Raw genomic sequence first — 25,737 nt, 5'->3', positions numbered from 1 at the left:
TTTAATAGTATGTATCATATGAGAATATCAGTTATGAATTTGTGGCTATCTAACAGTGACTATCTTTCTTTGCTTACATAACGTACAAAAATAAACAATTGCGTCATCAACACTGTCTATACATGGTATTTCAATAATTAACTCAGTCAATTGTTTTCACTTGTTCATACATAGACGTGGGTATTTATTTAAAAAAACGACTCGAAGCTATTAGCATTTTTTAACGTAGGTTATTTCAATAAAATCTTAAGAAATCTTCATAACCGTTCATATAAGTAATTAAAAGCCTAATACCTGCTCTGTTAAGAGTCAAAGACAATTTACCGCGAATAACATGTGATAATTGCAATCAAAATTAACATTTTTAACACACGTAGCATAAGAGAAGCGTGTGAAAATGACTGGTAGTTTAAAATGCTCATATCATTCATAGTCGATTTTAATTTCACTTTTTGTCATCTGTTTACCGTAAAATACTGCAATTTTCATCTTTTGTTAAGAAATTCGAAAAAAAATTTCAGGCATATACCAGCAAATCACATTTACTTCTAATACTAGGAAGATTACAAAACATCAACAACATCTGTATGCTGTGATCGAAGATTCAGCAAAATTAAAATAATTAAAATCTATCTGCGTTCAACGATAAGCCAGAAAAGCCGATCTAGCCTCACGATGTTAGCCATTGAATATAAAACTGCCATTGAAAAGTACTAGATATATTAAGAAGTTGTTTTTCCTGGTTATATGTTTCCTATATAATGTCACACAAATTAAAATGATTAATTAGCAAATAATGCTGTTTAATTAAAAGGTTTTTATTTTCCTGTTTAATTAAAGGTTTTTAGGAAATTGTAGCTCTCAAATATGCAAATTTTATATATATTTCTTATCCAAATTATTATATTCTTATAAGAATAAGAAACGACCGATTTTTATTGGTTTCAGCTTAGTGCAGAATTGATAATTTCTGAAATGTGTCTTCTTCGAGAAAAGTCCTCGCAAAAAAATAATCAAGATTAGCTTAATCACATTTAAATGACGATGAACAAATATTTATATTTATTTTAAAAATAATGACTTGAAATATTAAATGTTTTTATTTTGATACGTTTTTAAGTGAATTATAATGAAAAGCAATGAGACGTTAAATGGAAATGTCGACAATTTTTAGTTGAGAATGAGGGAGAAATAGAAATTATAATAATTTTATTTTCAAGGTTATATTTTTGTTTAATAAAATTTCTTTGTTAGTAAACTTTTATGTATTTGTGTGGATTTTACTCCCACAAGAAGGATTCCGTATCGTCTGTTATTTTCTTTCTTATTTTTAGTAGAATTTTCAAAGGCAATATACACCGTATTCTGTTATTGACTGCAGAAACCCGGCGTCCTAATTTAGGAGATACGGGTATAGCAAAAATTGATAAATTTGTTCATTCACTGACTATCATTCTATAACCAGTAGCCAATGATAATCAATAGATACTAGTAAATTTCACTTAATAATGGAAGGGATTTTAAAAAAAGTACAAAATTATTTAATTGGATTTGGTCAAAATATCCCAATTTTTATATTTTTATTATATTGTTGTGAGAAAACAATAACAATTCTTAGCATTATATCATTGGACGTAAACAAACAAACTACCCCCATTGTGGCGTAATTTGTTTACTAATAATCTAATGTTTTCTATCAAAAATATAATAAAAATATATTTGTTGGATTTGACCAAATCCAATTAAATAATTTTATACTTTTTAAAAAATCTCTTCCATTATTAAGTGAAATTTACTAGTATCTATTGATTATCATTGGCTACTGGTTATCGAATGATGGTCAGTGAATTAACAAATTTATCAATTTTTGCCATAAACGTATCTCCCAATTTAGGCCTCAAATCCAAATTTTGAAAATAGGTTTTTTGTTGCTCTTAATGAGCTTATTTTGGTAAGCCGCATTTCTGCAGTCAATAACACAACACGGTGTATAAAACAGTTAAGTAATTCTTTAAACATCCTTTACATACTGAGTGAAATATCTATCAATATGGGAATTGTAATGGAAGGAAAAAGCCTTTCAATTTCAAATGAAAAAGAATAGCTTTAAAATCAGTCCCTTAAAACCATCCAAACTTACAACTAGTATTTTTGGTCGATTTATAAATAACTGTAAAAATAACTTCTAAAAAATATTAATTCCAAATTCAAAGGCAATTAAATTTTCTGTTGATTATCCATAATTTTCAATGGATAATTATCATCTTAAGTTACAAACCACAAGTGTCTGATAAGGAGGTAGATTATTCTAACGTAGATAATAATTGATGTTCTAAATAGAAAAATAGTAAAACTTTTTTTAAAGAACTTTAATTACCAACCATTATATCTATGTCATAAATTTTCTGTTTAAGATTTTCATGTTTTTTCCCAAATTTTTATTATACCTAGTTTAATTATAATCAGATTCGAATCGACATAAATTTTATGGAGTCATTTAACTATAAGTATATACCTACTGTGTGTGCAAAGTTTCTTGGTCGATGCGATTGAAAATGATAACATAATGGGTCACCATTATCCGCTCATTGAGTTTTCACTTAAGTCATAAAATTTCGTTAAAAGGCAATTAAGTACATCATATATGCCTTCATAAACTTTTTAGAAAGTCAGAAGCATAATCCAATAAATACTTGACATAAACTTCTGAAAATAGTGTAATAAAAACATGAAATAATATTTAAAAAAACTTTTGACAAAAAACCGACTTTAAAAGAAAAACTTTTCCAAAACAAATTAATATGCACTTAAAAGTAAAAAAATAACGATAATATAATGTAGTTAAAATTATTGTTATTTTTGAAGTCGGTGTCATTTTATACCACCATATATAAACGTTGTGTTAGTAAAAAGAAATCTAAAAAATAGTTTCATTTCAGTAAAGGTTAAAACAAAATTATTCACTAAATTATACGTAAGAAATGGCAAATTTGTAAGTGCCCAAAAAGCTTAAAAGTAAGATGCACGTGAGAAATTATTTCTTAACCGTTCCAACAACAATAAATTTGAATTTCTATTCACATATATCTACATTCGCAAAATAAAACGTAACATGAAAAAAATCCCTTTTTTGTATTATCAAACTTTATTCTCCAAAATGCAAGTAAAAAGGACTCACGTCTGATATATCGTTTCCAACTTTTTTCGATTCAAAATTTAATTGGCAAAGAAACTTTTCACACTCTGTAGCCTGAAGAAAATTTATTAGTGAAAATAAATATATTTATGTAAAAATATTTTGCTTGGTATAAAGAATTATGTAAATTTTTTTGCTTACGTTTAATCAAATTATGGTACTTAATTATTATTCAACCAAGAATGTTGTTGAACCTTAATTTTGTTAATATATTTGTCAGATTAAAAAAAAATTACGTCATTACGTAGGTGTTTAATGTTCCCTTAACGTAGAAAGTATTTTTTTTATCCTTTCTGGGAAATTTAAAAGTTTAAATTTTAGAAAAATATTTTGCTATGTGCAAAATGTTGGTACTCGATCTGAGAAAATTCATTTTACCATGCGTCAACAGTTGTCTTAAAATACTACTACGATAATCAACTGAGTTTCAGCAGGCATTGAATAAATAGATGGATATTATGAAACCATAGTAATTTACAACAATATTGTTCAAAAGTGAACTGTCTAATATAAGATATATATATAAGAGAACCCTCTCTGTTAATAGCTTAGTCATTCCATAGATCCCTTTTTTTAAGATTTAACCTTGCTTATAGCTGCCAATAGTGAAAAATCCCTACAGACTGCTTGGCATCACTAGTGATTTTTCCAACAACGGATAACGAATATATGGTGGTGAAGTAGACACGGATTTGAGGTTCAACTATTTAATCTGATTCTTTGCTCTACTGAAATCTTTGTACTTACTCGAAAAAAATAATGATTTTTTTCATATTTGCTTCTACTAAGTACTAAGATATTTTTTCGAAAGTTTAAATTTTCATCAAAAGTTTTACAAAGTTTTTAAACGAAAAATTGAAAGAATAACTAATCTTTTTTCCCCGACAAAACAATTTTCCACTTTCTTCTCATAATTGAAAGATTACACCCACAAAATTTTCTCCTTTAGAGGAAACACATTTAAATTACTTATACATATGATGATTTATAGTTGCGTTTTTTTTTTCGTAAAAAACTTTTTGACAGTTTAATAAAATATGTGGTTAAATTATTTTATTTTTTCTTGAAAACATGTTCATCCACTCCCTAAACTATTACATATAAATCACTATTCGATTTAAAGATGGAGAAAAAATAAATAAATACCGAGTGTACCTACCATTTTAATCGATCTCTAGCTTACTATGAAAATTTTCAAGTCTATTCGGATAATTTTTATACATGGTAACAAAATGGAATTTTCTTTTTATTTTACGTCATTTATGCTGACATGGACTACAAATCCATGCTAAAACTTTTCGGGTGAAATTACCCCCTCCCGAGAATCATGGTGAAAACGATGTTCCTATATGTAAAAGTGAACAGGTGAATGCAGGTGAGAATATGAAGGTCATCTCCCTTGGTGTCTCACCCCTATACCAGCAAATATGTACGGCGTTCCTGGATACAAACTCTGCTTAAGTATTCGAAGCGAATTACATGAATGCCGTACAGAAATAAATCCGGTAATAAATAATTTTTCATGCATCTCCCGCCAATTTCCAAAGTGCTACGTGATTTCTTTCTGTACGACTTATATTTTATTCGCTTCGAATACTTATGCAGTGTTAGTATCCAGCAACGCCGTACATATTTGCTGGTGTAGGGGTAAGACATCAAAGGGTGTGACCTTCGTATTCTCACCTGTACTCACCTGTACCGTGCCAAACTGACGCCATGGTACTTAAACTTTCTTTAACACATAGGAGCATCTTTATCAACTACATTATATCAATACATAGTATAAAACAAAGTCGCTTTCTCTGTCCCTATGTCCCTTTGTCCCTATGTCCCTTTGTATGCTTAAATCTTTGAAACTACGCAACGGATTTTGATGCGATTTTTTTTAATAGATAGAGTGATTCAAGAGGAAGGTTTTTATGTATAATACATCCATATTATAGTAGAGTAAGGGGTTGAAATAGGGGTTGAAAGGGATATGCTTCAAAAACTAAAAAAAGTGTGCATCGATTAAGATCAAATATTGACACGATATACAACCAGCTTCAAAGATCTATTGTTTCTAAGAAACATCAAAATCGGTTCACCCAGTCGAAAGTTCTGAGATAACATACATAAACAAAAATACAGTCGAATTGATAAACTCCTCTTTTTTTTTGTTTGAAGTCGGTTAAATATTTACTTTTAAAAGCTATCTATGTATATATGAAAACTTTTAGAAAGCTCTATCTACTTTAAAAGTTCTTTCTATTTAAATATAATACATCTACATAATATCTGGTCTTCTATACACTTATATAGTAAAACATATAAAAAGGAAAATAACACATTGTCCTTGAAAATAAAAAACTTTTCAGAAGTGTATCTATTCTATATTATAGATATTATTATTATTATTATTGTTTGAATCGAGTTCTTTTAATGAAATTTATACCATATGGTTTGTATTTATTGAATTTGTTTAGTATTATTGAACTTGAAAATAATATTATGCTTTTTAAATTTGGAAAATTTAAATTTTTGATTTCCAGGAAAACTAAAAACATTATTGTACTTATTTTGAATTTAGATTATAGAAAAGTAACACAAAACAAAAAGTAGCATTGAAATAAAAAGTAGCATTGAATAAAGTAGTTGTAAAATAGAACAAACTTTTTTCCAGGGTCATGTTTTAAACTCTATAACTATATCGAATAGTAAAATAAAGTTTCAAACAAAAGTTCTTGAAAATGTTGCCAAATTGTATCATTCATTATTGGATTATTTCGCAAATTTTCCACTAAATACACCAGCTTTTTTATAACTCTTTATGGTATAAGTGGAAAATTTATCCAGTGAAATTTGTAGTGATGCAAACTAATACATGGACTAAAAGCTTACGATAGTAATGACAATAAACTTGATTCTTCTTAAAAATCTATAATATTTTATAACATACATTTTGGAAATGGACCAAAACGTTACAAAGCCTCTTGTTTCAATGTTTTGATAATTCCTACTGTACTGTGTAAATACGAAAATAAAATTCAATGTTTGGTAAATATATTAAATAAACCAAAAAAAAAATCGATGGCTACTAGCTAGAAACAAGACGCTTGTTCTTAAATAAGTAATATTTTTGAAACTTTTTTTAATGGGAACTGACTTAAAATATCTATTAATTACGAAGATCTTATAGCCGCCTTGTTATAATTTTAGGTTTTTCATGAAATGGTTAGCATGTTATTTTATTAATTTTTAATAACATGGTTCTTGAAATATTCAGGCGCGGATTCAAGGGGGGAGGTCACAGGGGTCATGACCCCCCAAAACAGCCCGCATTTCAAAAAATAAAACTAAACCAATTTTTTAAAAACTCAAAAACAAAAAAAACCAAACGAACAAAACCTACTTTTTGCAAGCTAAAAAAACAGAAACCAAGCGACCAAAATTAACTCACTTTTTTGCACTGGAAAAATTAGAATTTAAAAATGATTGAATCAATCAAATTCACTCATTTTCTTACACAATAATGACTTTTTTATTATTTAATTCATTCAAAAAATTCGGTTTGCTTTGTTTATTTGGTTATTTTTGTTATTTTTGATATTTTTTTATCTTGTTACCCCCTCCGAAAAAAAAATTCTAGAACCGCGCCTGGAAATATTTCAATTTATTTGTATTTAGACTTTTTGGCAAAATAAGAAAATCCATAAAAGAGTATCTATTTCACCAAAATTGCACAATTTTTTCCTTTTTCGGAATAGAATTCATAGAATTAAATTATTTTGATAGTTTTTGTGTAGTTAGTTATTAAAAATTGGATTAGCTAATTGATGGGAAATTTTGTATAAAGCGCATAATTTTCATAAAAATTAAGCACGAGGTTCAAAGTTTACCGATCAAATCGAAAACGTTGGTGTCGAAAAAGCATATTAATTTGAAAGTTTAAATTAATGAACACTAAATTTATTTCGAAAGAAATTTTCAACACTAAAATTATTAAGAAAGGCACTGTTTATACATCTCTACAATTTTATTCTGCAATTTTTTTTTATATTTCTAAAAATCCAAGAGAATTTCTGAAATATGTTTTTACATGGAAAAATCAAAATAATTCTTACCTTCATACATCTTGTATAATAAAATAATTCGAAGTTCGAAAGATGAACAGAAATACGCTTAGTTGTGCTCACAGTCAAACAACAACAAGAAAACCATGAACAATGTTTACAAACAACCAAATGTAAACAAAGTTTCAAAAGTGTAAAATATATTTTATACAACAGCACTAACGGACGTCGCACGTTACACTAATTACAACAAACAATTATCCCCATCGAATGTTAAGGATAGAATTTCATAATGATAATAATAATAATAATAATAGTAATTGTCCAACCAACAGGATAAATAAAATGTGAATGTTTGAAATATGCGTCTTATAATATGTATATGTATATGCGAATATAAGAAATATACCAAGCGTCGAAGTTAGAGTATGTATGTGAATATGCCCCCACTCTAATAGGTCCGCCGCGACGCTTCTATATATATGTGTTATACAGTGCGTGCCATAAGTCCTTTGAAATGGATTGTAGATCAAGACCGGTTGAGAAATTGTGAGCAAGGAAAAGTTCAACACTAATATCGTCTTGATTGAAGCCTATAAATTATATTATTTCAATCGAAAATGTATGGTTAAAAATTTATGTTTGGAAAATTCTATACAAAGTTTTCCATAACAAAAAGACTTTAAATTAAATTTTCTTCATAAAAAGAATTTAATAAAGAAAGCATACTTTTTTTATTTCATGAAAATACTTAAAGTCACAGGGCATGAGGCAGTCTGATTGTGGTAGTCTTTCTAACATGTGACGATTCATTAAAAGCCACATCTTTCACTGGCATCTATTCATCATCGTAGCTAAGAGATTCGTCTAGCAACTATCGTCTGGCAAGTTACTTTCATCCAGAGAGATTCACTTGGTTGCGTTCTGAAACAATATAATGTCTTCTACGTTTATCTCAACTTGCTCAACGGTACGAACATCATCGACTGATTGCTAAAACTGGGCCGAGGGTCGTTTTTTAGTTGAAAACTTTTAATTTTTATTAATACAAGTAACATAGAAGGTCGTTACTCTTGTCCATAATGCACTAAATTACAGAAATTATTTTTTTATTTAAATAAGTTCAGTATCACGTACTGAACGTAAATGCACAAAATTCTTACAAAGAAACAGAATGAAAGTGGCTCCATTTTAACGAAATTTTTAAGGAAAAGGCAACTGTCTTAATGTAACCATAAAGTTATGTAAATTATTTATGAAAATTATAGGGTTTCTTAATATAATTTGCTCAAAAGATTTGCTTTAATTTGTAAAGGAAAGTTGTTTTTAAGGATTATCAAAAAAATATTTTGAAATAGTAATTAATTTTTACCCGATCGTCAAAAACCGGTTATGTTTTTCACGTTTATCTTGTGTATATGTATGTATTTATGTATGTATATTTTAGGCCAATTAAAAAAACTTTATTCAAACCTATCGAATAGGATATCAAAATAGGGAAATTAAAAAGGGATTGCAAAAATATTTATAAGTTATGTTTAAATTTAATTAGAAATAATAAATCGATTTAAAAAGTTTTAATGTGGGATAGATAATAAGAGGATATTTTTAGTGGCGCGACACTAAAAAGTTTAAAATAATATAAATAATTTAAAAAATCTAAAACCCGACTTCGTTAAATAAAATCTGAAAAGAAATAAACAAGTCCAGTAGTTAACATAGCGACTTAGGCAGCAGGGGTCCATTAAAATCTAGACCTGATCAAATCGCTATGTAAACTTCTCGACTTGTATCTTTCTTTTCAGATTTTATTTAACGCAATCGAGTTTTTGATTTTTTAAATAATTCATTTTATTCTAAATTTTTAAAAGACCAAAAAACTGTAAATCAAAAGGGCAGTGCTTAGCAAAAACTTTTTAAGATTTTCTTAAAAAATGTATATCATTTTATTAATAAATAAAAAATTAAATTTTTTAGTTTTTGATAAATTTCTATCCAGTGCATATAGGTATTTTGCAATACCCTGTTCATGCTTCTTTGCTTAAATTTGAAAAAAGAAAATAAGATATATGTTAAAATAAATAATACTTTTGATAAAACTTGAATTTTCATTAATTCCAAAACTACCTACAAAAAGCAATTTTCAAAAGATATATACTGTAATTAATAATTCAAAATGTAAAATTACAAAAAAATAACTTGAAGGTATGTAAAGAACATTTTATATCTACAACATATAAAATATATCCTTCTTTTTTACTATCATATATTATCATTGTATAGGATGCACATCTCAAGGACGTTCCATAGCACCAAAATAAATGGATCCAATTTCATAAAATATTTTAAATTAATTATATTACAATATTTTAAATTAATTAATTATAAAATCTGATTTCCTTGTTTATTTTTAATTAAAGTCATGTTTCCTAAATGGTACCAATACAAAGTTGTGGGAACTGTGCATTTAAAATTCTAAACTAAACGATGCAAAATAATATTAAATTACAGGAATTTCCGTGCTTTATTTCTCTCAACAGTATCCAAACCAACTTAAATGAAAAAAATCAGGTCACATATTTTATTGAGCCTGTATTTCTAAAAAAAAAGATGGTCGGTCATGAGGACTGTCGACGGAAAGTGAAAACTTAACTTTGAAATAACAGTGTTTTTTTTTTTAGATTTTTTAATTAATTATAGTATGAATAATTAAAATTTCATAATTTGTAAATTGAAATGATTAACGTGTGTATAAAAAACAGTGTTTTCAAGTGGTCACCCATCCTAGAACTAAGCGTGCTCAATGTTGCTTAACTGTGATGTTTTCAATATGTATGTATGGAGCGTGACGCGTGACAACGACGCGAGTTCCAAGACTGTTCTTCACCCAAAAAAGTGCTCAACGTGCCTAAAAAAAGTTTTCACGTCAATAATTATTTACTCTGCAGTAAATGTAAATTTTGTATATTTAAAATTATTACGACTAGCCTAATGTGATTATGAATTAAAGCTTGTTTCATAAACATTTTTATGATTCATTTTAAAAATTAATTTATGTAATATTTATCGATCGTAGAAGAAAACTATAAAAAATAAAATTTTATAATACTTATACACATAAACTTTTATTTAATTCTATATGCTGTGATGGTTGAGCATTGATCGAGACTGAGTAGGAAAAAAATCGAGATCCTTGGAGGGAGAGGGATGGGCTATACCAAATATCATTTTTCGATTAACTTAAAAATGAGAAAAAGAAAATAAGATATATGATAACTTATTGTTACTCCCTTTATTTTAACTCGTAGTCTCTGCTTACCTGACGGAAAAAATTTGGATCGATTTTGAACCCTTTTCCCGTTATCCAATCGAGCTAAAACTTTGCAGGCAGACTCGTAGCGATGATGAAGGAAGAAAAATAAAATTGCAAAAAAAAAATTAAAAATAAATAAATAATTAAAGGGAGTATAATAAAAACTTGGTTTTTATGGATTAGTTTTCTTTATTACAATCCAAACTGAAACCTCAAATTAATAAGTCCCAGTTAAAACCTTATAGACTAGAATAAGTATTTTTTGGAGTTTTCATTGATCATTATATTTTCCATACTTGAAAGCTACGTATGTAAAATGTTGTTTTTATTGTTCAATTAATTATTTTTTGCATTCTTGTGACGCAATTAAAATTTCCTAAATGATAGATTTTCCAAACTCTCGTCATAATGAAGCCACGTAGAAAGTTTTAAGTACATATATAATAACCAATGTGAAAACTATAATAAATTAATAAACATTCTTTAATCTATAGGCCGAATATCTCAAATTAATTCTAGACTTTCAAAATACCATACCCTCCTAAATATCTGATATTTTTCCTTGAAATATAGTCCTATAAAATATCAAAAAATTTCCCATTTTATATTAAAAATTTTAATACTAGGTATAAAACAAGTGAAAACAAACAATTGACTGAGTTAATTGTTGAAATACCATGCATAGTCAGTGTTGATTTCTTTATCACATAACACATAAGTACATACATGTGACACATACATAACTGATATTCAAGTATAGTACATCCTATAAAATTTCCGCCTAATTGACGACCTCACGGGTAAAAAGTGATGTTTACGAAAAAATGTTTCAAACAAAAGTTGTTTATTTTTTGATAAGGAACATTTTTTACATTTGAACTTTTGTTCTATCTCTAACGGTTTACAAGATGGATCCTACGGACCCAAGACCCAATTGACCTATGATGCTCATTTACGAACTCGACCTCACTATTTACGTCCTGAGTACGCTGTAAAAATATCTTTATCTAGCTCGATATCTTTTTTCGTTTATGAGTTATCGTGTCCACAGACGGACGGACGGACGGACGGACAACTGGAAATGGACTAATTAGGTGATTCTATGAACACCTATAGCAAAATTTTATGCGTGGCATCAATATTTTTAAGCGTTACAAACTTGGGACTAAACTTAGTATACCTTGCATATTACATATATGCATGGTATAAAAATTAAATTTTAATAGAATATTAGAAATGACATTACAAAATAAATGATAAATGTTTATAAAATGAAACAAATGATAAAATATCATTAAAGGAAAAGATCTCGGATTAAATTTATTCATCAATAGTAAAAGAGCAAATGTATTGCAAAACTTTTCGGGATTAGCTTGTACTATTACAAAATTATGTTCCATGAAAAATGAAATTATGTTCTTTACTTTTCGAAAACTTCACCAAAAGTTAGCTCTTGGATTAAAGTACATTTTCGCAACTCATTCTATTAAGAACAACTAGTTTGAAAACTAACAAATTTTCCTTCTACAAAAAGTCTCTTTGTGCGAAGTTTGATGAAAATATATTGAAAACTAGATGACCCGGTGATCTTTGTTTCACCTACAATTTATTTAATTGTAACTATTGATCAGCCATTTTTATCTGTAATTAACCTGCAGCTCTAATTCATTAATAGCTATACTATGCTTAGCCCGCTCGCAAGCCCGCCCGCTAAACACAAATTATATTACTATCTCTTGGACAGGCCTTCGGATTTTGACTGGCTGAAGTCCTCGGCAGTGGAGCTCACTGCGCTGGCATATAGTTCTAATAAATACCTATTCACAACACCAGAATAATAATAAATTATATCACAATATTGTTCAAATACCTGTCCATAATTCTAGATAAATATGGTGGGAGCGCAAATAAATACATAGTACATATGACGATGTACTATAATAAGTTATTTATATGCGTTTCCACCATTTATTGCATTTAATATTTTTGGTTAAATTTTCTAATGTTCGAAAGGAGTCAGAGAGTTTTTATTACATTCCAAGTCCATAGTGTACCATGAAGTATAGAATTCGAATATAAATCTTCAGTGCACATTTGTTTTGCAAAAAGTAAAAAATAAAAGTATAAAAACATTTTTCAATACATGAACTCTTGTTATAAAACGATTACGTAGAACCTAATGTTTTGAATAATAGTAAACCACCCACGCGGAAACGTATTTTGATTGATTATCTTTATACATATTACATATATCATTCCATATACTGTATGTTAGCTTAGCTTACAGACAATGTATTGTTTTTGTATTATTTTGAAAACAGTAAACTATTGATTCATGCGATACATCTCAAACGATGTAAACAAATTAATTTTCTATATTAGAGAATAAATTTATTTACTTGCTATTGTTTTTGAAATCGAACAAATAGATAATTGAAACAAATTATAATTTCTTCTATGTATTTGATCGAATCTTAAATATAGCGTGTCCTAAGATTGTATCCTTTTCTCTCCTGCACTGAAAAGTAATAAAATATCTGTATTGCGAAAAATGAATGGTATCGTAATAATCATTATTTGTGCATTTTTCAGTCAATTTGTTTAATTCTGTACATTTTCAATAATATTTGCAATTCAACCATCATTTTTTTTTCGTATACAAACTGTACAGCTTTTTGTAAATTTCCAATATGAAAATCTTTAAAAAAAAAATATTATTTTAAATATTTTTGTTTACTTTTTATTTCCTATATATGCGTTACCGTAATATGTAATTTCCGTCATATTGTAAACTAACTAGGAAATTATCTTAAAAAAAGTGGCAAATAAACTATCCGAACTCGTGCTAACTCGATCCAGGCCAACTAAACAGAACGTAATGAGTTGATTTTCGTTAAAATAGGTATCGAATTAGCGCTAATTGGAGTGGTTTTTTGTAGCCAGTTTACAATATGACGGAAATTACAATATTACGTGGACATATGCAAACAATTTTAAATAGATCAATGAGTTCAATAACTTATATAAAAATAAACAATTTTTTTAACCCTTTATACATGAAATATATATCAAAGTATGCTAAGTTTAATCCCAAGTTAATAGCGCTTATTCATAAAATCACCTAACTAGCCCATTTCCGTCCTTCAACGCGATAACTCAAAAATGCAAAGAGATATTGAGCTGAAATTTATACCGGGCTCAACATGTAAAAAGTGAGCTTGAATTCGTAAATGAGCAACGTATTTCAATTAGGTCTTGGGTCTGAATAAGCCATCTTATAAATTTTTGTAGATAGAACAAAAGTTTAAATTAAAAAAACGAACAAATATTCCTAGTGAAAAATTAACAACTTATGTTTGAAACATTTTTTTGGAAATATCACTGTTTACTCGTGAGGGCGCAAATTATGACAAAACTATGGTGTCCATTTTCTCCAAAAGTATTAAAGATAGGAAGTTTAAAATTTTTAGGTAGCATATAGGTAGTGGTATTGTCTTAGATTCTAGAAAAGTAAAAAAAAATCTAGAAAATACTTTCGAAATTGTAAGCTGTATTATTTAATTTCAATATACTTTCATTTATTTAGTCCACGAAAAAAATGCTTAGTTTTTTTTTAATTTTAAAGGTCTCTGTTTGATTTTTGTGTTTTCTTAATTTAAAAAAAAAAAATAATTGATTAAAAATTACATTTTTGTATTGTATTGCAATCAGTTCAACCACATTTGTTTCTAAAGTGCTCCAGAAGCGCAACATGTTTAAAAAATTTAGAGTATTCATGGGCGACACTAAATTTAGTCCACTTGAGTGGAAATCAGTCTAATTCAAGCGATGGTGTCGTTTGAAAGAGAGGTTACGCACCCACACAAAATATGTATTCCAGTTTGTTCCTCATCATGACAAAATCTGCAGAGATCTTTCTCTATGGAATTGATTTTGTGGATATGCTTATTAGGTTTAAAATAACTAGTGATTTTTTATCCTCAAATAATTGTTCCAAGTTTCCAAGCCTTTTTGTAAAATACCTGTACAAATACTGTTATTCTCAAAGTATCTACCTAAACCACTTTAATACCAGGAACATAACTAAGTAGGTATTTTATGGAAAAACAAACATCTCTTGTTTTTGAATAAGACATTTCACTAATCTTTTCGATTTAAATATTGCATGATGGTAACATCTCCTGCCACCACCTACCTTTTAAACACAGTTAGAGACAAAGTTATCATTATTATACTAGTAGCACGCAATAAATTTACATTCGAGATCAAAAAAGTTGAACCAATCGAATCTTATTATATTTATTACAATAGAAAAACATTTATACAAATAATAGCTGTAATGCCAACCTTACCTTGGTAAGTTCTTTTTTCGAAATGACTTTCGAAAAGAAAATAGGATAATATTTTTTTTCCGGAACATGTTTTACAAAAACACTATAATTAACCTTCCAGCTATTTTCCTTTTTGATTCACTATCGCAAATCAAGTTTCTCGAAAGTTCCAAATTATTCTTAAACATACTGTTAAGCTCATTTTCATCATTCACCGATAAATTTCGACTCTCCGAACAGTGAAACATCAACTATTTTAAAATATTCTAAAACATTCTGTATCTTCCTAAATACAATTTAGGAAGCCCCTTATTTAAAGCGTTAATTTATGCTCATAAGTAAATTTACTGTGACAATTTACTTCAATGACTTCACGGCCTTAAAGAATCACACCTCTTCGAAAATAGAGATATATTACCTAATTATAAAAATTTCATTAATCAAAACTTTGGAAAACTATTAAAAGATTCATTTATGTTCTTAAACCAAAAAAACACTTGCTTGCGTGAAAAAATCGGATTCGTGGATTGTAAATTTTGGATTTATAATAAATAAACATATTCTTCTTTAAAATAATTCAGGGATTCACTTCTTAAATGCCTTCTATAAATGAAAAAAGACTTTTTATCAGAGTTTTCACGTCGGCGTAATTTTTACAATCCAAAGTGTATATATTATAATTTGTTTGGTATATACAGGGTTATTCATGTTACTCAAGAAAAATCAAGACCAAACTGCTTGATTTAAAAAAAATTTTGTTTCTGAGAAATTTAATATTCATAAAGTTATCGTTTAAAACTTTTAATTCTTTAGTCGCAATTTTGGTACAACCTGTATACATTATTCAATTATTCACAATTGTGACAAAAAACTCAATCGATTCAGTCGACTCCAAGTTAGATTTGATTTGAAAAACATACATAAGCTTTGAGAAAATACAGAATATTTCGAAAACTGTGAAGAGGAAATTTAAAAAATACAACTTTGATACGTTTCATGTTTTCCGAACAGCCTGTATATTACGAAAATAGTTTTAAAATTATTCAGCCCATAAGCTCCTATCTATCCCAGCAACAAAATTTTCTTAAAATCAAGCAGTTTGAACGTGAATAACCTTGTATATTATAAAAGAGTATATTTCTGATCATATTAAAAATATATATGCAAAATAGATCAATATTATTTACGTCTAAGTGACCTATTTTCTTATTTAGAAGACGAAATTCAATTAAATAAATCAATAATTTTAAAATCAAATTAATAAGATCTAATTTAAAAAAAAATGACACGCCGACAGATGTGAAAACTTATAGGTAACTTTGGAAAAACTGTGATTTTCAATTTTAAAATTAATTGTAGTATATAAATAATTAATTAAAACTTCATAATTTGAAATTATCAACACAAATACTAGATGAACCCGGCCACAGGTTTTGCTGTGGCTTTGAGTGAGGTATTAGTTATTAAGGGCGTAAATAAAAATAGAAACACATTTGACATTTAGATAACTCATCCCTTTTTTTAATTATTTTTAAGTACTCGTTTCCGTGAGAATCCATCGACAACTTTTCGAGTTTTGCGATCAAGAACATACTCATAAAGATACAAGCTAAATTTTTTAATAAAATATACAATGGGTATAAAACGGGTACAAAATGACGAGATGATCATGGACTTTTCCCTCAATTAATGCGTTGTTTTAACTCACACTTGAAATGTCATTATATTCAGAGCTTCGGAAACCAAAAAATAGTTAATAATATTTGGTAACGGAAACAAAATAGAAATAACTTACATTTATTAGCTGCCATTTGTAAAATAAATTTCAATAATTATTGCTCTTAATTAACAAATTTTCGCATGACGTAACAATTATTAAAAAGATACAGGTAAATTAAATATATTAACTATGTGTGCACAAAAAATAATCTTAAAATTAATTAATTAAAAATCTTAATAGTTATTTAAAAGTCCCTAAACAATTTCAGTTAAACAATGTAGAATTTGAAGATAAAAAATATTTTTTGTATAATTAATTATAACGTTTTTATGAGTAATTATCTTAAAAAATCTTATGTAAGCTCCATACAACTTCCTTGTACGTTTATAAAGTAATCAAAATATATAAACCAGTCTATAACTCGAAAAATGAGTCGAAACTCTAATTTTCATTCTCTAATACTGAAAGTGCTTGATAAATCGTTTATAAATTAGGTTTTTGACTGTTTAAAACCTATTCTAAAAAGGGTCCACAATTAGAATATATGCATTGACTTAATAGTCTGCCTCGCCTCAAAATCCTAACGCCATTTATTCATCAATTCAGTTTTGTTTCAGTTTTGCATATTTTATCGATAGTGTTGTTAAATCGTTATTTTTCGAGAAATCGTTAACTTTCGAAATCACAACATACATAAAGAATGAAAACGGGAGAAGTACAAAACTGTGGAGGTGTCACAAAAATCCGAAATTCAAAATTTCAGCATTCTACGGTTCTTGCGTTTACGGAATAGACTTACGTACCATACAAGACTCATACCGAAAACAGCGAAGCTGAGTTCAGTGGTGCTTGAAATGTTTGTTTCCATTGAAAACTTAACATTAAATTTTTCGCAATTACAATACTTCCTTTCTGTTTTGTACAAGGGAGTAGAAAAAATGGACAAACATCATACCACATAATTATTCAAATATTTGGATTAAGTTTTTGTGTGATAAATATAAATTATGTGAGTCTTCTTCATCACATAAAATAAACGCAATTTAAATTTTTGTATTCAAAACAATACCAACCTACATACTTAAGGTAGTACGAGCGCCAAGGCAAGTTTAGACTTTTGGTTGAAATTATTTGTACCTGATTTTAAACTTGATGATGAATTTTGTTATAACTTCATAAATTTGGACGAAAAAGAATAAAATTTTCGATATCTGCCGTGGTTTTCGAAATATCGAAAGCTAAATAATTAACTAAAGTTTTCAATTTTTGATATTTTGAAAATTACTCAAAATATCGAAAAATTTTATTTTTGCTTTTCGTTTTATATTGTCAAGTTATAACATAATTCTCCATCAAAATTGAAAATATATATTTATTTTTTAATTTATGTCTCCACTACCGTGCCCAAACATCCTTAATTAGTCGGGCACAACGGGTTTTTTTCTTTTCAATAATTTATTAAGGTTGCAACTTTAATTTTAATAGTTTTTTTTTTTTATTTCCACCGACTAGTTTTGATGAAATCTATGAAAACATATCATCCATCTACTGTTTTCCCATACGACCAATGTTAAATATACCTACGTTTGATGTCATTTAATTATTTAAATAATCGGGCAACCCCCCTTTTAAATTTTGAGATTTGACTTAGACTTATTCCAACTTCATATTTAAAAAAATCAAATCAAACCAAAATTGTCCTGGCGCTCTTACATTCTTAAATACTTAAAACGAAAACAAACTCATAGATTGTCTGATGATGACAGAAAAAAATTAACAATTTTTTACAGTCTGTCAATACTAAAAACTTATTGACACAAAAAATATTGATATGTTAAAGTTTTTACACGATAAAACCTTCAGCCAATAAATTTGTAGTGTATTGGACAGTCTTGCCTTTTATTCAAATGAATGACAGACAGTAAAAAGTAAAAAAGTTAATCTCATTATTTTACAAAGAAATGTTAATTTTTAACTATGCGTTAATTCATAATGCGTGTTATTTTATACATTTTCCTATAGCTTATGATTGTATTATATGTCCCCTATCATTGGCAGACTGTAAAATTTTTTTAATTTTTGTCTGTCACTATCTTGGAAAATTTAATTAGATATGCAAATGATAGAAATAGATGGAGGAAGGTAGTCTCCGACATTCCTTAAAAGGAATTTGGAACACACAACAACAACTTTCTGACAGTCTATCGCCCTAAAAAGTTAATGAAATTAAAGTATGCCACGACCGTCTGAATTTTTCTAACAAAAATTATTAGTTTCCAAATTTTTAGCTAAAATTCAATTCATAATCACAGCATAAGCACAGACAAATTTTTGCATCTAAGTACAGCTAAATGAGTTATTTTTGAAATATAATAATTTCGGGAATATTTTCCATTTTCCGTTTAAGTTATTCGCTAATGTTTTTCCTTGTACCTAATGTGGAAACCATGATAGTGCATTCAACACATGTTAAATTTATCATATTTTTCAAGTCGACAATTCGCTAATGTTATTATATACCAAATGTTAAAGCCATAAAAGTATATTTTTGACACATTTTATTTAATTTCTAAATTCCATTCCAACCGTTTTACTGATGCCAGATAATTAAATTAGCTTTTAGAATGCCAGGCTTAAAAGCTTTAGTCCCAAGTTTGGAACGCTTAAAAATATTGATGCTACGAACAAAATTTTAGTATAGGTGTTCATAGAATCATCTATTTAGTCCGTATCCGGTTGTCCGCCCGTCCGTCTGTGAACTCAAAAACGAAAAATGATATCAAGCTGAAATTTTTACAGCGTACTCAGGACGTAAAAAGTGTGGTTGAGTTCGTAAATGAGCAACATAGGTCAATTGGGTCATGGGTACGTAAGACCCATCTTGTAAACCGTTAGAGATAGAAGAAAATTTTTAATGTATATTGTTATGTATGTATGTAAATGTATGTAAATGTATGTTTCTTATCAAAAAATAAGCAACTTTGGTTTGAAACATTTTTTTGTAAACAACACTGTTTACTCACGAGGGCACACATTAGTTGCAACTTTATAGTATGTATTAATATGGGATTATCAGTTTTGTATGTGTGACATGTATAGGTATATGTGTAATGTGATAGAGTAATCAACACTGTCTATACATGGCCTTTCAACAGTTAGCTCAGTCAATTGTTTGTTTTCACTGGTTTTCATCTAATTTCAATTAATTATACAGATAAATTGATAATAATAATAAAACATTGCTTTTTGCAATCATAAATTACTATGTGCAAGGTAGTAATGATAACAGTTTACCCACACAATATTTACAGTGATTAATATTACTATATTATTGTTACAGATAATGCACATAAATGCTACAAAACGGTTAGCAATTTTCTTGAATAACGTCTGTTCAATATCCGATGCTCTTACGTTCCTATCTTAAAAAATAATAATCGGGTGTTAAGACAAAAACTTTTGAGATATTTAGATAGTAAGAGAAAAGTTGTGAATAGAATAACTACTGCAAATTTTCGAAGTCTATTTATTAAACAGGGTATTTCAAAATTGCACGGTACTATTTAAAGTGCTTATTCTCTTAATAAATTTCGATTTTTGTCCCAATTTCCTAGATCAGTTTTTTCTACTTTATAAATGCGTATTTCGACTACCAAGTAGTCATCATCAGTATGAATTGGCTAATCGTAATTAATCTTATTATATAGGTTATTCGTTGCTAACCAGGTGTAACGATTTTTCTCAAAATGGCGACACTTTTCCCTTCCAAATTTGTAAGAAGTTTGTGTTTTTACATTCACTACGTTATAATAAACCTATTTTTATAAAAAAAATAACTCCTTTAAATTATTGCAAGAAAAAATTCTCAATTTTCTGTAGCTGTAATGCAACATTAAACGCGTTATAGCTTCATAAATATTAAGTTAAGTTATTATCATTTTCTTTTTTAAAGAAATATTAAAAGACATATCGGTCAAATAGTCAATAAGTAAATCGTTATAGTCGTGTAAGTCATAAACGGTTGGTGGTACAAAAAAAAAATTAGTTTAAAAAAAGGTAGGTAATTTAATTATTTACAATAAAAGTTATTACCATTTTTGGTCTAAATTAAACAGTAATGGAGATATAGCCTAAAACGCTTTTCCTAAAAATGGAGGCACTTCCCCCGCCTATTTTTATAAGGATTTAGTACGTGATACTGAACCTATTTAAATAATAAAATAACTCCTGTAATTTAATGCCGAAAAAAATTCTCTGTAGTCTGAAGTGCGAGCTTAAAGATTAATTTTTCTAAAATCTGATGTTAATCAAATGCGAAATCAAGTAGCCGTGATTTAAGAAACTTTAAAACAATAATTGAAAATTGTTACTTATTTGGCAGGTGGTCAAAATTTCTCAATTAGTGATTAACACTGTTGAGTATGTAATCAGTTTTACGTACTTCGTGTGAATACATTTTGTGAGTGTTCAACATTTTATAATAATGGCATACATCACAAATTTTTCGCTTTTACAGAACATACAAGCATGTTTTTTAATCTCAATCAAAGATTGCCAAAATTAAGATTACATTCGGCATGGTTAAGTTTGGGGAATATAGAGTAAAATCACTTTTTGGATTTTAATGACGTCACAAAATAAATAAATAAAAATAAGTTTTCAAAAGAAAAAAATAAATAAAGGCTATTCCAATTATATTATCTTAGGTATACTTTATTAATCGATTACTAAGTACTTATGATCCATTTAATATGAAAAATGATATCAGCCAAATTGCCGCCTCTGGACCTTCTGCAGTAGTTTTTTCTATGACTTTTCGGCACATTATTTCGGCTATATCTTGTCGGATGGTAGCTTTTTTTGTCGGATGGATGCTCCAACGTTGCAGGTTTGTTGATATAGACGTGACTCTAAAGAAATCCACAAAAAGGTATCAAATGGCGTATTCTTGGCTGAACGCATGCTACGATTCTACACACGCCTTAACCTATCTCCAATGCTTACAGTTTCCTCGAACTTTTCCACAATGCAATGATGCGAATTGTTCGCTTACTAGGATGATTAAATTGCCCTCATAATCTTCCCGTAAAAGCCTTTACACAGCTCTTACAGAATTGTCATTTCTATAATGCAATTGAATAATTTGAGCGTTGGGCATTGTTGATTGTAAGTTTAAGGATTCATATCGAAAATGGAAGTTTTAAAACAAACATTTGACGTTTGAAACAAGCAAAAGTATTCACAGCATTCTATATAGAGTTGGAAACATAGGATACTGAAATTGGATCATTTTTTATTATTTATTTGTAGAAAGTTTAGAACAAAATCTGAGACCTATTCATTTTTTCAACGAGTACCATATTTAAATATTCAATAAGTTTATATTTTATAACATTTAAGCACGCTAGTAGACCCATTATGATTGTTTGCAGTTGGTACATATTCCCACCAAATAATTTTAAAATAATAATAATAATAATTAAGTAAAAATTTAATAAATTTTTTATGACTTTTTTGTTTTTCATATAATTTTATGATTTATGTTAAATATTTGTCAATGATATAGGCATGCAAATTTTTATATTTATTTTCATAAAAGTGGATAAAAACTCTAAGCACCTATGATTGTTAAAGCATAAAAAATCTAGCTTCGTGCACAATTGTAGCAACTAGCGACAAAACAAAGAATATTATATTGTATAGTAGGTTTATTTCTCAGGTGTAATTTGTCATACGATTAAAAGATGGATTTTTTTATTATTAAAAAATAATGCAAATTTTCAAATACATTATTGGAGGTGAAGTGGAATAATTAAAACAAATTTTAAATTAAGACAATATTTTGGCATGTAAACACATTACTTAGTCACAAAATTTATGGAATGTTTAACCCAGGAAAGGAGGGATGGAGGTAATTGCCCTTCTGCCCCCACAACACACTCATGTCAACAAAATATTAAAAATATTGGATATACCACGATAAACAAATATCTACTGTTAAAAAAAATTAATTATTGCTTGCGTTCTTTTATTAATACCAATTTTCCAAAACAAGTTAATATGAACTAAAAAGTAAAAAATAACGATAATACAGTAGAATCTCGATAAGTTAAAGTCCAAGGGAAACACAAAATATTTTAAGTTATAGAGGTTTTAAGTTATCAAGTGTCTATGTTAGGTAAAGGTTAATATAGAGGTATGTACATGTTTCTATGTACCCTAGTTAATATAGAGGTATGTACATGTTTCTATGTAGTTACTGAGAGCCTATACAGAGATTATTTATTTAAGTTATAGAGGTTGCGTCTTTTAAGTTATAGAGGTTTTGGGCTCTGATGGGAAGGGAACATAGTATTTTTTGAAGTAACAGAGGTTTTTATGTTACCGAGGTTTAAGTTATCGAGATTCTACTGTATAATGTAGTTAAAATTATTGCTATTTTTGGAGGTCGGTGTCAAAGTTTTTTTTATTTTGTGATTTTTTAATGAATCTGAAGTACACTAACTAATTTGCCACTAAAAAAGAATCATCGAAATCGGTTGGCGTGATATTGAATTATTCGTCCTCTTGTCGAGCATACTTAATGCAAATTTAAGACTTTTATGGTTTTCTTATGGATGACATTGTCAGAACTGGACCAAAATGAAATGGTACCACACGGGAAGTACCAGTTTTCAAATAGATAAAGAATCACCAAAATCGGTTCATCCAGTCGAAAGTTCTGAGGTAACATACATTAAAAAAAGACAATCGAATTGATAACCTCCTCCTTTTTTTATTTGAAGTCGGTTAAAAATGGCAAAGATCGTGATGCCATTAAATAACACAAAGTTGATTTTTTCAATAACAATAGAATCATTATTATTTTGTACTTGATGACGTCATCAAAACCCAAAAAAATTGAATTTGTTTATACCACACGCAAATTATAACCAATTTTAATAAACCATAATATGGTTTAATATATCATTTCTAGTAAATATGAATTATATTTTCAGTTTTTTTTTAATTTAACATTTCGGATCAAATTTAGTTAGCCCGATAAAAAAAATCGATTTCTTTTTACTTAATAAAAGCATCAAAATTAGTGATGGGGGATGATAGCAAAATAAGTTACTAGGCAGGAACTAATTTTTTAAGTCAAATTAAAAATTTTGTAAAATAAAATAGTAAGTTAGGTACAATAAATCGTTTCAAACAAAAGTTCGATCATTTGAAAGTCTCGATCTAAATCCTCAATTCTAAATGCATGTTTATTTTTAGGTGGATAGGTTCTAGGTTAAATGGTGGTCAACTACATTTTTTCAAATGAAACCCTATATTTTTTGTAGGAAATTCGTACTTTATAGGGAAAAAAGTAACTTTTATCTGAAAAAAAAAAATTTGGTGATCTGGGCAAAAAATAACAGATACCTATCTTCATTGATTTCTTATCCAAGAACTGTTATTTTTTAAGAAAATTCTTTTAACACGAAATCATTGAGAAATTTTTTAAATAATTAAAAATAAGTAATTTAGAAAAACTTTTTTATCATTTTCAAAATTTTTCGGTTATTTTTAAAGCAAATATGAATAATCGATTCATCAACTTTCAAAAATATCGAGAAAAAAGAATCGATTATCGAATGATGGTCGATCAATCGAATTTGTTTGCCCATCTCTAAAAAATTCTCTTCTTCTTACATAAAACTAAATACGTTAAAATTTAAAAGTTAAAATTTTAATTTAAATAAAATGTTTACGGAAAATTTAACAAAATAACATATTTATGAAAAAAATTTAATATAAAATGATACAGCAATTTAATTTATGTTGAAAACATTTTGACAAATTTTGTCAACAAGAAAAAGACGATATTTATTCTCTAGGTCATTATTTCAATGATATTTGGCTATTTGCCAGTAGAAAATGAAAATTGTAAATAATGAAAAAAAAAGAGTCATGAAACATGCCTTAAATCACATGTGTTACTTAGCCCTAGGTAGTCATTTACGGTAAATAATTTTATCCATTATTTTGATTTTTTTAAACTAGATTTTTGGTCTTAATACTAAAAAAGGAAATAGAAAATTTGAAATTTCAACAAATTCAATTTAATGACCCATTCGATATTAATTTACGTTTAATTTAACAAATTGCTAATATTTAAAAATGGACTTTGAAATTTTGTTTATCAAGAACGAAAGCCAAAACTTTAAATCATTATAGATTTTACAAAGTTTTTATTTTTAGATTTACAGAAAACTCAATATTTCTTTATTTGTTTAAGAATTAAACTCGAAAATTATTATTTTTATAAAGAATTATTTCCTACCTTCAATTTCTGTTTCGGTAAATACAGGTTGTTTCGATGACGTTGATGATGCATTTCCCTGAAAATTTTATAAAATCTAATAAATTTTAATATTTTAAGCTTACTTGTACGATAAAAATCGTTAGAACAATTGTTAAAGAATAAATTGGCATAGAAATAGCAATAAATAAAAAATGCTATTGACCTAGGTAAGTTAAATTTATTTATAACATTGTCTATAAATAATACACACCTTTGTACGTCGCTGTACCGCTTTCGCCATAGCAATCACAAACGCACCAAAAGCCTAATTAATAAATAAAATAGTTATAAAAAATTGTAATTTTTAGCTTCTTGATAAAAAGAAATTAAGAACTAGAATGAAACAAAAAAAGTTTATCAAAAACAGAACGCACATTGTTGAACAAAAATTTAAGAAGACTAACATTTATAATGTAATTATTTATTTAAAAAAAAATGGAAAACTTTGAAAAGTTAGATATATAGCTTACTTTCTTTTTATTTTTATTCATGCAAAAGATATTTTCGGCGGTGACTTTATTTACTAAAAAACCACTACTCATGTATGTGAGTTGTTGATATTAACACTACTTATGAAAACTAAAGTTATTATTAAAGCTGTATAATAATCTATCTTACTAAATAATTTTTCTAAGAATAGACCAAGGAGATTATTTTTGGACATTATAATGTTTTTAATATCTACATCTACTATACAAAACATTTTACAGTATCTTTCGAATAGGTAGGAATTGAAAAAATTATATATGGCGCCATATTGATAACAGACTTACAGTTATCTGATTGGTTG

At 27.7% G+C, this 25,737-nt stretch overlaps 1 protein-coding gene across 1 annotated transcript in view; it reads right to left on the bottom strand.

Annotated features, from left to right (window-relative positions):
- LOC123294736 (calcium-binding protein E63-1) overlaps positions 1 to 25,530 on the bottom strand; it is a 55,468-nt gene extending 29,938 nt beyond the window's left edge. The window contains exons 1-3 of the mRNA XM_044875865.1: positions 25,418 to 25,530; positions 25,159 to 25,212; positions 24,927 to 24,984 (exon numbers count right to left, since the gene is read on the bottom strand). Coding sequence (XP_044731800.1) covers positions 24,927 to 24,984; positions 25,159 to 25,212; positions 25,418 to 25,489 — 184 coding nt within the window. The 5' untranslated portion in view covers positions 25,490 to 25,530. The remainder of the gene's footprint in view (positions 1 to 24,926; positions 24,985 to 25,158; positions 25,213 to 25,417) is intronic.
- Positions 25,531 to 25,737: the final 207 nt, after the last annotated feature.

This window comes from Chrysoperla carnea, chromosome 3 (assembly GCF_905475395.1).
Source record: "Chrysoperla carnea chromosome 3, inChrCarn1.1, whole genome shotgun sequence".
NCBI classification, from domain to species: domain Eukaryota; kingdom Metazoa; phylum Arthropoda; class Insecta; order Neuroptera; family Chrysopidae; genus Chrysoperla; species Chrysoperla carnea.
This window is presented reverse-complemented; position numbering and strand designations above follow the sequence as displayed.